The 11,938-nt window shown below is 42.5% G+C and overlaps 3 protein-coding genes across 5 annotated transcripts in view; 1 reads left to right on the top strand and 2 right to left on the bottom strand.

The window, feature by feature from the left end:
• LOC119419470 (MOB-like protein phocein) overlaps positions 1 to 11,881 on the top strand; it is a 13,651-nt gene extending 1,770 nt beyond the window's left edge. Inside the window, exons 2-9 of one of the 3 annotated variants that reach the window (XM_037686780.1) lie at positions 979 to 1,134; positions 4,567 to 4,629; positions 5,210 to 5,310; positions 5,837 to 5,879; positions 7,909 to 7,995; positions 8,074 to 8,153; positions 9,817 to 9,928; positions 10,799 to 11,881. In XM_037686780.1, coding sequence (XP_037542708.1) covers positions 979 to 1,134; positions 4,567 to 4,629; positions 5,210 to 5,310; positions 5,837 to 5,879; positions 7,909 to 7,995; positions 8,074 to 8,153; positions 9,817 to 9,928; positions 10,799 to 10,933 — 777 coding nt within the window. In that variant the 3' untranslated portion in view covers positions 10,934 to 11,881. Of the gene's footprint in view, positions 1 to 978; positions 1,135 to 1,251; positions 1,342 to 1,421; positions 1,561 to 3,883; positions 3,968 to 4,566; positions 4,630 to 5,209; positions 5,311 to 5,836; positions 5,880 to 7,908; positions 7,996 to 8,073; positions 8,154 to 9,816; positions 9,929 to 10,798 lie in introns of those variants that run through there. The other 2 variants (XM_037686778.1, XM_037686779.1) reach the window with 2 other exon arrangements.
• The window catches only part of ankrd44 (ankyrin repeat domain 44), a 99,157-nt gene that overhangs the window by 66,924 nt on the left and 20,295 nt on the right, over positions 1 to 11,938 (bottom strand). The gene's annotated exons all lie outside the window — the stretch shown is intronic.
• Positions 1 to 11,938, bottom strand: part of sf3b1 (splicing factor 3b, subunit 1) — a 72,438-nt gene that overhangs the window by 46,399 nt on the left and 14,101 nt on the right. The window lies entirely within an intron of this gene.

Below are 11,938 nucleotides of genomic sequence, written 5' to 3'. Positions count from 1 at the left end.
AGTTATGAAGTCATAGCTGTAGTTTAACAATGACTGAGAGTAACTGTAACATATTAAGTGGTGGCTGAACTAAAGATTTAAACACTGCGGCTGGTGAAGGTTAGCTGTCACTTTGATTAAAACAGTTTTTGACTGAAGCCTGGTACAATGTTGGTACGATCCTTGAACCTTCTCAGGTTGTTGACTGAATCCTCAAACCAAGGTTGAGTGTTTGAGTCCTGCGGGGCTGAAGCTGCTGGACCTTGAGCTCCTGGAGGCCGTTTGATCGGCCTGGTGCAGGTTTCATGGCCGTCCTCCGTTTCCATGGTCAAACAGAACGAGCGCCGCAGAACCCCCCTCCTTGTCCCGTCCAAAACTTCTGATCTGCTCAAGATAATTTAATGAAACTTCATACACATATGTATCATCACTAGACGGAGTGTCTTTAATCTTTTCACCACCCCAGCTCCAAGATCAAGGTCACAAATCAAGGTCAAACGTTCTACAAGGTCTTTTCTTGTCCAGCCGTTGCTGTGTTGTGTTGTAGATGGGCGCATCGGTGTTTCCCCTAGTTTACTTGCCTTGGCAGGGTGCTCATTTCTTCCATGACGTCGCCGGGGGGGTAAGATGGAGACACGTCTGTGTTGTGCTGTTTGCACCGACAGTTTTCGAGCGAGGGTGGTGGAGACGGCTCAGCGTGAGGGAAACAGAGCGCTACCTCTGGAGCTTTTAACTAACGCGTCTGTATTGCACACCGCTAGCTTAGCACTGCTTCAGTGCCGGTCGTTTCGGGGGGGGGCTCGGTTCTGTTGACAGGCGGGGCGCCGTGCTTGTATAATGTAGAGGAAACGCTGCGTATAATGAGCACACTCGGTCTTCAAAGGCAGAACTCCTATAGTAAAAGTGAAATGTTTCTTCAGTCCGACGGCGTTTAGTTCTCACTTCGGTGCCGGTCCAGACGGTCGGTTCTGACCCGGTGGTGTTACTTCTCACCAACAGGCCTTCAGGAAGTTCCTCCCTCTGTTCGACCGGGTGCTGGTGGAGCGCCTCACAGCGGAGACGGTGACGAAGGGGGGCATCATGCTGCCAGAGAAGTCCCAGGGCAAAGTTCTGCAGGCCACGGTGGTGGCAGTCGGACCGGGCTCCGTCAACCAGGTAACCTCCACACCTTCAATCACACCGTCCTGTACGAGCAGCACGGCACTGTGGTGCACGGCACTGTGGTGCACGGACGTCTCTGACTGAAGGAACGGTTTGTGTGGTTTGTTTCAGAAAGGTAACGTGCAGCCGGTCAGCGTGAAGGTCGGAGAGAAGGTGCTGCTTCCAGAATACGGAGGAACCAAAGTAGTTCTGGAAGAGAAGGTGAAGTCCGGCGTCGGGCTCGCTCCGTTTGGATTCAAGTGTTGTTCTGTTTAACACGTTTGTTTTATTCTTATTTGTAGGATTACTTCCTGTTCCGTGATGGAGACATCCTCGGCAAATACATGGAATGAGCCTTCGGTAGTTTCTTTTTTAGTTTTTGTTTAAAGTTCGTCATCGCTGCAGGAAAGAAATAAACTTTCTGTTTTTCTTTTTCACGTTTTACAAATTGTAAATAATTCTAACATTTTTGTTAAAATAAAGTCATACTCACAAGTGTTACTGCTTTTTTAAAGCTGGTTCTGTTTTTTAATCACATTAAACTGAGAAACTCGTGTGTTCAGTGAAGAACGTCGAGGTCGCACAGTGTCGTCAAAAGTTGAACGTCTTCCGCCTACATCGGTTTTATTCTATGTCTTTTGGGACTGGTTCTATTTCAGCAATGAACCGAAACGTTCGGCTCATTCAGGACAGTCCTCCGACTTTTGGTATTTGAGCAATTTCAATTTTTTCAAATCTTTAGCTTTGTCGGCCATGTTTTTCTCATTGAAAAGGAATGGAGCGTCCTTCGGCTGTTTACAACCATTCACTGCTCATTTCAGCTTTTAGAATAGAATAAAATAGAAACAGCCTTATTGTCCCACGGATGGGAAATTCAAGTATAACAGCAGCAAAAGATAAAAAGATTCCACACAAGTTCCTAAATGTTAAACAATACAATATATAAAGAAAGAAACTATCAATAATAATGATCAATTATAATAAGAATCTATAATAATAAAAATCAATTATTTTTATTCTCCTTTTAGCTTCTTTCTGCAATTTGCACCCATTTCTGCTTATTCAGCTACTTTTCAGATATTTTGCTAATTCCCATCTTCGGTGTTTTTTAAAATTTTCAACTTTTTCTGCTCTTTTCAGCAAAAAAAAATTTATAACTAGTTTTCTGTTGATTTATAGCTTTTTTATAGTCAAACTTCTTTCTGCTGATTTTATCTTGCTTGTGCTCTTTCAACAATTTTTTTGTTCTTGCTAATTTTAGCTTTTTGTGTTTTTCCAGCTGCTTTCAGCAAATGTTCAAATGCAGCTCACATTAACAGTTTAGCCTTTTCAGCATCTTTCAGCTAAAATAATCGTTTTCACAGGAAATTACGTTTCTCTGGTTTATTTTCAAACTGATTTAGACTAAACACAAGATAAGTAATGTTCTTGATTTTTTTTCCCAACTTCATAATAAATGCAGATGGTACAACGAGACAAATGGACAAATTAGGGATTGTACATTAATTCATGTAAAAGTTAATAAAACGATTAAAGTCAAAATGTGGAATTTCAAATAAACATGCCAGTTTTACTTTATTATTTGTGAAACAGAATTGACTACATATATTAAAATTCATGATAAAACTTCCCTGAATTGGACTTTTTCTAAAATCTGCATTGATGTTTAATTTTTGCCTGCATGATTAACAAATTATTCAATAATTCCTTTGGATTATTATTTTTTTTTTTGCTGTATAAAGATGTTTCCGGATAAACAGGAAAGTTTTCTACTTCAATAAAATAACCGTTAAAGAATTATTTTATTTTCACGTTTCATCCTATGCCCATTGAAAAGTGCTGTAGTCTTCATCCAGCTGTAAATTTACTCTTGTCCAGAGAACTTCTGATCCACTCATTTAATGAAACTAGACTGTTGCATACTTGTTTCATCCCCCAGCTCCAAGGTCATAAATCAAGGTCAAAGTGAAAACAAGGTCTTTACTCGCTACTGTGTTACTGACGGGTGTACCCTTAGGAACACGTATTTCTACCAAGAGACTCTGGAGTACAGTACTACTGGTGCTTGGGTCCGTGTTCAGTCTTGTGGGTCTGCCCAAAACCTTATTGTTACAAGGCTTTATTGTTTTACACAGACTCATTTATGAATTTAATTGCTGCAGTGCTTCGCACACTGTTTATTCCTGGTATATTCTCCAGTTTCTTTCATTGGTTTAACGATATTATGCACTATGGATAATAAAGGGTTTAGCAAACTTCTTGCAGATTGTCTTTTTAGGAACATTGCTTTTAAACAGTCGACATGTTTTCTTACTGGAGTCACTTGTTCATTCCTGATTTACAAAAATGCCTCCATGGGCATCATCATTTGGTTTTCTCATTTCAAAACTTGTTTCAAAAGCTTTGAAAAGCAGCTAAATTATAAAATTACTTAAAGTGTTGCTTCAACATTAGGTTTATGCAGTTTAAGTTGACAGCTGAATGTAAATGCTTGATATTTAGTTTTTATGTTTTCCTGCCTAGATGGCTCTTCATTTCAAGGTTTGTATTTTTATGACCATTTTGAACAGTTTTATGTTTCGTATTTTCTTGTCACTTTACAATGTGCACTGTTTTTGTGGTTAGAGTTTGTCTTTTACCCAATAACTACACTGAGAGTTAAAAATCTCTCCTGCTTCTGGAGCTTTCTCCGCCGTGATGAGGACCATCCGGAGAAAGAGGCGCCATCTTTCGGCTTGTGAGCGAATCGTTTCCGGTCGGCTCGCGAACATCCGGGTATTCTGTCGAGATGGTCATGGCGGAGGGTGCTGCAGTTCTCAGGAGGAATCGGCCTGGAACCAAGGCTAAGGTTCGGTTCTGACCTGCAGGGACGCTCCACTGTTTCTGTCAGAGGTCCAGCGTCTGGACCAAGCCGAACTACCGAAGGCCACGCTTATTTTACCGGCAGTTCGGTTCAGATCCGAGCCGAACCTGGACGTTTACAATTAGCTGTCGTTAGCTAGTGACACCGTCTACTTGCTGGAGTAACCTTAATCTAAATAAATGTCGTTGTAGTATTATTATTGTTGTTATTATTTTAACTGAAATTGACTTTAAAAATGGTCGGGTTTTATAATAATCAATGTCATGCAGTTGAAGTGTGTTCACACACTTTTGTCGAGTTGTGTGTCGAAATGTTTTTTTTAGCTTTCCAGGAAGTAGTCGTACTCGACAAACGGTGTCAAGCTAACTAGCTCGGTAGCCTCGTAGTTTTAGCTAAGCTATAAAAACCCAAACGTTTAATTAAAGTTAAAACATTTTTGTGACAGAGAGCAACTACCCCACACAGACTTGTCTGCAGACAACAAACACTGTTTTACTTGAGAATGAATTGTTAGCTCTTTTCTAGCTAGCCCTGGTTAGCGGCCTGCCCTGCTGTAAACACAGATCTGACCTTCCTGTGTGCAGGACTTCTACAACTGGCCGGATGAGTCGTTTGAGGAGATGGACAGCACGCTGGCTGTTCAACAGGTGAGTTACACTGAATACCTGCTGCTGTTCAGGTGTGAGGTAACTGCATCCATATAGCTCCTTTTTGTTGTTTCCTGGCAGCTGCATTTCTAACATCCTTCTACCACTGTCCCTCCTCTGGACGTGTCCAAACCACTGTCCCTCCTCTGGACGTGTCCAAACCACTGTCCCTCCTCTGGACGTGTCCAAACCACCGTCCCTCCTCTGGACGTGTCCAAACCACCGTCCCTCCTCTGGGCGTCTCCAAACCATCTCAGTGTGTCCTCTGTAACTTTAGCTCCCAGGTGTTCGACCTGTGCTGGACCTCTGATGATCTCATCCCTGATCTTGTCAATCTTTGTTACACACGAGGAGAACCTCAACATCTTCATTTCTGACACTTCCAGTTCTGTCCCTTCCAGTGTTTTTGTCATCCAGCTTGTTGGTTATTAGCCTTTTCTCATTAAAGAGTTATAAACCCACTCAACTTTAACACATGTCAACAAAATAACTACATATTTTAGTTTTGTATTATCTCTGAAGGTAGCCGTAAGAAAAAGTAGTGCCTGCTTGGAACTGTGTTTGTGTATTTCTGTCGCAGTACATTCAGCAGAGTATTCGATCGGACTGCTCCAACATTGACAAAATCCTGGAGCCTCCAGAGGGTCAGGATGAGGGCGTGTGGAAGTACGAGCACCTCAGGTAAAAGTCTTTGGCAGTTAAAGTCATCTTTGTACATCTAATGTTTCCCCTAGGTTACTTGCCTTTGGAGGGCACTCTTCCGTTTATTTTTTATTTTGTGACCGCTGACTTCAGTAAATAAATGCTGTAAATAATCCTGTTTGTAATGAGACACACAAAAGTTTTGTCTTTTTACAAATAGCATCTGTCATCGTGTTTTTACCACGTCCTGACAGGACAGTAGCTCATCGGTGGACCGACTCTCGTCTGCCAGCGCCGCTAACAAACACTGTCGCCTTCAAAGTAAAAGCACAGCAAAAGCCAATTTCAGTTTAAAAGCATAGATTTGGGATTTTTGTGCCGAATGATTTATATTCGTGGATTGAAATGAAGTGTGTTGTCTGTGAGATCTGTACGTATTGGTTCAGCTCGTTCTGTTTCTGTGCAGAAGGTTCTTTTTAGTCTTTCAGCTGTGAAGTGTTTGTTAATCCTGCCCCAGATGTGCTCGGCTCTAGAAAAGATCCTCAGATATTTGTTTGTTCTGCAGGCAGTTCTGTTTGGAACTGAACGGACTTGCTGTAAAACTGCAGGTAAGTTTTACATTTTCTCTTCTGACGACGCTTAAAGTTTGCACGTGTTGCTCCAGGAAACAAAACAACTTATTTCAGTCGTCATTCCTGTAAACTAACAATAAATAACCAAACATGGCAAACACTGTTCGTTTCCTGGTTCATCACTATTGCATATTAATATTTATTTAGTTTTAAGAAACGTTTGCATATTTATGTCTAATCCTGTTGTAAGTGATTTATTTGCAGGTAAACAACAGAATCACTTTGTTTAACCTATTAAACTATATATATATATATATATATATATATATATATATATATATATATATTACACATGTCCTGATGCCAAAGTCAGAACACCCTGTCCTCTAATAGCAGGTTTTTCTCTCTTTGGCTTTTTGTAGCACAGGGCTATTCAGCTGGTGGCCCGGGGCCCAACTCAGGCCCACGGGTGAGCTCAGTTCGACCCACCAATGGGTTAATTTTAAAATAAAACTATATTTTTAACCATAAAACAAACTTACTTGATGAGCAGTAGCTGCTGCATGTCCGGCCCCTGAGCTCTTGACTTTCAGTAACTGTGGCCCCTGAGCAGTTTAGTTGAATAACCCTGTTGTAGGTAAACCAGTCTGACATGAGTCTGAGGAAAGTTTGTCCCACTCCTCAATACAGAGGTGTTTCAACTGTGACACTTGAGGATCCCCCCCACCCCCCACCCCGGTACCCGATAAGAAAGGGCAAGAATATTTAAAGTTTTAAAATAATTCAAACGGATTCTAAAATGGATTAACAGCCGATGAAGAGATCATAAAATGGGATATTGTGCTTAAACTTCCTTGTGCCTGTTTGGGGTGGCTGTGGTTGAGTGGTTAGAGCAGTCATCCTCCAATGGGAGGGTTAGTGGTTCAATTCCACCTTCAGTCACATGTTGAAGTGTTCCTGAGCAAGACACTGAACCCCTCATGACTCTGATGTGTGTCCCATCGGTGCATGAATGTGATAAAGCTCTGATTAATCTCTACAGATTCACATGATCTTTGTAGAGATGTAGTAGAGCGCTGTGTGTGTGTGTGTGTGTGTGCGCGCGCGCGCGTGTGCGCGCGCGCGCGTGTGTGTGTGTGTGTGTAGAGGTAAATGAGGCACAGATTGTTGTAAAGAGCTTTGAGCATCTTGATCAGATAAAAAGGAGTTGTATAAGTACAGCCCATTTACCGTTTAAAAATGTTCTGCTGTGTTTTGCACCATCTGTGAACGGGCCACAGCTAGCCCCCCCCCCCCCCCCCCACACACACACAAACACTCCCACACACACACACACACAACATACTGAGCATTACAGTAAGGCAGATGAATTTTAAGAACTGGCCCTATTTTAGCCAACTGTCTCCTGTTCTTCCGGCAGCCCGTAGTGGTTTTACTGGTGTGTTTTGGGATGTTGTCATGTTGCAGATTATTCTTTTAGTTATTACAAATGTTCCCGTAACGCCCTCAAGAGATGCAGCAGAAATGCTGGATTAGATGAAGGTGAGCTGCACAGGTCCTCCATGACTCCTCCACTGCCGTGTTTCACAGTGAGGATGAGGTTCTTGTGTTTGCTGTCAAACATTTGTTCAGTTTTGGTGTCCAATAATTCATTTTTACACTCACCTGTCCGAGGAGCATTTTTCCATAAGTCCTGTTTTTTGTTCTTGTTCTCAGTCGGACCTTCGAGGTTTGTTAGTGAGCAGAGGTTTCGTCCCATGACACTTTGAGTCTCCGCAGTTCAAGAGCTGTAGATCACGTGACGACATTCTAGTCTTTCTGGAGACCTTTAAGTGTCTTGCGGTCTGCTCTTGGTCAGCCAGGTGTGAGCACGTATTTCAAACGTCCTCCACTTGTTGACTGTTTCCTGGATGGTGGAATGGTTGGTGGCACATCGTGTTGAGATCGTTTTAGACTCATAAGCTGCTCCCGACGGCCCCGGGCTCCTCAGAAATCATCAACAGTAAACAGAAAACCCAGCTGGTGTTTCAGGAACGTTCTGTAACGTTTGTCTTGTGGCCTGCAGAGCGAGTGTCATCCTGACACCTGCACTCAGATGACGGCCACAGAGCAGTGGATCTTTTTATGTGCTGCCCACAAGACGCCCAAAGAGGTGAGTCCAGCTCTGTTACTGCTGACGGTTTGTGGAAAAGTTGCTGTTGCTGACCGATGTGTGTTGCTGCCGTGACAGTGCCCCGCCATCGATTACACCAGGCACACGCTGGACGGAGCTGCCTGTCTTCTCAATAGCAACAAATACTTCCCCAGCAGGTCAGTTCACCAATTTCATCTGGAAATCTACCGTTCCTGTGAGACCCCCAGTCTCACTTTTCTAATTTAATCTGCAGTCGTTCATTTTAGAAGGTAATTTCTAAAATACCTCGTACGCGCGCTGCTCTGTAGACCGTTAAAGGAGACCTTCTGCAGTGGTTTTTACAGCTCCGGTCCTAGAGGGTGAAGCGAGACGCTCCTCCACCCCTCTGTTGTGGAGAGTCTGCTTTGATCGGTCTCACGGCTTCTGGGTTATCGTGCAAATACAAAACCAAACACAAACTAGACAAATGTCACTTCCTGGGAAAATGCAGAGTAAATGCTTATTGTTTAATGATTTTAGCTGAAAGCTGCAGAAGAAGCTGAAAAGGCTTCATTGTTAAACAGTTGATGTGAGCTGAAGTTTAACAGCTGATATTTACTGAAAATAAAACAAAAATGAGCAGAAGAAGCTGAAATAGACAGAAAGTGACTGAATAATTATTTAAAAACATCTGAAAGTAGAAAAAAATGACCAGGAAAAACACTGACAATAGCAACAAAAAAAGCAGCTGAAAAAGCTGAAATTGTCAGAAAGAGGCTGAAAAATGCATAAAAGGTAGAAATTATTTAAAAGAACCTTAAAAGGCTGAAATGAGTTTTTAAAAAGAAGTATCTGGAAAAGCTGATTTTAGCTAAAAGAGGCGGAACGAAACAGAAAATAGCACAAAGAAGCTGAAATGAGCAGTAACGGGTTATAAACAGCTCAAAGTGTTTTGAAGGATGTGAAGAGAGCTCCATTCACTTTCAATGAAAAAAACATGGCAGACAAAAGTAAATATTTAAAAAGTTAAAATTGCACAAACACCAAAATTCACAGCAGGAATGTCCTGAATGAGCCGAATGTTTTGATTTGTAAAATATTGAAATAGCACAAACATTCAGGAACGGGTTACGTGCCGATGAAAGTTACGCAGGACAAATGCATCAACGGGGAGAATGTTTTAGAAACATTTTCATCTTTGTTCAAAGAAGCAGCATCTGGTCTGAGCTCAGTGTTACTCAGAAAACTGATAGAAAGAACAGCTAAAGGAACAGCTAAAGGATCCGTAAAGTGGGTCAGTCAGCTCATCGTTGGTCTTGTTGAAGCTTTAATGAACTTCCAGCCGAGTCTTCAATGACACTTTGACTCTATGGCTCTATTTAAAACCTTCTGATGTTCAGCATGAAGAAGGAAAGCTGTGAGGTCTCGGCCTCTGAAATAACTAGAAGCTGACGAGTCGAAAAGAAAAACTAAAAGTCCAACCAATAAAAGTTGTTTCTGTTTAGTTTCAACAGAATGAATTGAATAAGAGAATGAAACGGGCCATGATGAGGAAGATGGCACCCCTCGAAGAGATTTGACCACATGTTAAACTAGTGTCCTGTAGTCGGCATCAATCAGCCTGCGTGTTTAAAGAGTGACAGGTAGTCACAGGGCTGTTCTGTGTTGAGGTGTGCAACAAATTGAAGCTGGAGCTCAGGACAGAGCTGTCTCTGGAGCTTAGAAAGGAAAAGGATTGAGCAGCATGTTGCACATTATTCAGACCTTTGTGTTTTTCATTTGTTCTTAAACCACGCGATGCAAACGGGTTTCTAGGTTCCTCACTGACTGTTAATCGCTGCCGTCTGTCTGCGTCTGCAGGGTGAGCATCAAGGAGTCATCGGTGGCCAAGCTGGGCTCCGTTTGTCGTCGCATCTATAGGATATTCTCTCATGCTTACTTCCATCATCGTCAGATATTTGACAAGTACGAGGTGGGTTTGAACCTCCCAGCTACTCGCATACTCCCACTGATGGGTCCAAAATTAACGGTTGTTCCTTTCTGCTGCTCAGTCCAAGCATCCGTCTTCTAATCCAGTTACTTACAGTTTGAACCAGTCTAATAATAAATGTGTCAGTTTGATGGTTGGCAACTGTCCATGGAAGAGAAGTTTGAAATTTGCTGCCAAACTGTTCTCAGACCTGAACAGTTGTACCAGCTACATGCTGGATTACATGATTAAAAGACGGTCAGAACCCAATTCAGACTGATAATCTGTCTGTCTGGGATGTTAGATTAGGATTAGGGGTCGATTGAGGCACTCTTGGATCCCTGACCAGTCGAAGCAAGCGTGACCTGTGACGTCAGTAGAACGTGCACATCTTTATGACTTGAGGAACAAAGTAAGACCAGGTTTGGTTTTTGGTGCCTGAACTACCTGGAGAGGACTTTTTGATCAGCTGAATCAGTCCGGGGGGGGGGGGGGGGGGGAACTGTGGTGTGGAGGTAGGGCAGCTGACTAATCACAGGTTCAACTCCCAGCCATTCCCACGTCATGGTGTCCTTGAGCAAGACACCTACTCTCTAATTCCTCCCCGGGCGCTACATAGCTGCCCACTCTCCACCTGGGTGTGTCTCAGGTGTGATGGGTTAAATTCAGAAGAACTAATTTAGTCATTGAGTGGAAACATGTAATGATGACAACACAGCCCTTTCTTCTTGTCTTCTTCTGAAAGAACATCGTTAAAAAAGGAAGATGTCTCTTAACAAATCCCTGTAAACTTTGTTTTTTTCTGGCTGATGTTTACGTGACTTTAAGGTCAAACATCTTAAATGAACTCTTGATGGATGATTGTTTCTGCAGAACGAGACGTTCCTGTGTCACCGGTTCACCCGCTTCGTGATGAAGTACAACCTGATGTCCAAGGACAACCTGATCGTCCCCATCCTGGAGGAGGAGGTGCAGAACGCCTCGTCAGCCGGAGAGAGCGAGGCCTAAAGCTGCTGCTGCTGCAGGACTCCCTCATCCACACCGTACAGAGGAGACGCACTCGTTCTGCAGAAATACACACATATATACACACACTACAGTGTATTAAGGCTTCTGTCTCAGACATTGTCCACCCCCCACCCCCCCGCTCTCCTGTGTCTTGTAAAGCTACCAGGAGCCGAGCTCAGCCTGCAGGACAGTCTAAACTGTCCCCGACTCAGCGTGTCCACAGGAAGCTGCTGCGTCACGCCGGCCGCTTTTAGCCTCCATCGAGTTTTAACGTCTCGTTAAAGTGATTTAAAAACATTTTAGCTGCACGTCGACGAGCTGCTGACACACAAACCTGTTTATGAACGGCTGTTTCTGCTTTTCATAAAGAATGAAAACGTTTTGTTCAATAAATCAGTTAAAGTAGAAATCCTCCAGGATTAAATTTTCCAAATATTTGAGACGTCTGTGTCTGTTCAGCACCTGAGCTCGATTCCTCTGCAGTCTGATTTATTTGACTCCTTTTCTCCTCTGGATGTAAACAGAGAAAAGTATAAAAACTTTTCTTTCTCCAGACTTTGTCCCCGTTTCAGGTCCAAAATGTCCTCAAACCAGCAGAGACTTTTACATTAAATATAAATTTAAATAAACGAGTCTTTGCAGCAGCAGCATCTGACATGGAAGCTGCTTAAAATGAGAAATGGATTCAAAGATTCCATAACTGCAGGTTATTCATAGTTATTTAATGTTTTTCCCCACTCCAAACAAAAACATCATTTTACCAAACGAACATAAAAACTCAGAACATTTATCGTAAAGAAAACGCTCAAGAACTTCTGCACGATTGTCGTCATCCATCTGGATGCAGGTTTTGTTGGAGGTGGGAGCTCGCAGAAGACACACTTAACATGTAAACTTTACAGTTAACGTGTAAACTTTACAGTTAGCTTGAAAACTTTACAGTTAACGTGTAAACTTTACAGTTAACGTGTAAACTTTACAGTTAACGTGTAAACTTTACAGTTA

The sequence above is a fragment of the Nematolebias whitei genome, chromosome 13 (assembly GCF_014905685.2).
Source record: "Nematolebias whitei isolate Nwh7 chromosome 13, NemWhi1, whole genome shotgun sequence".
Classification (NCBI taxonomy): Eukaryota; Metazoa; Chordata; class Actinopteri; order Cyprinodontiformes; family Rivulidae; genus Nematolebias; species Nematolebias whitei.
The sequence above is the reverse complement of the archived record's forward strand: the minus strand, read 5'-3'. Positions and strand labels throughout refer to the sequence as shown.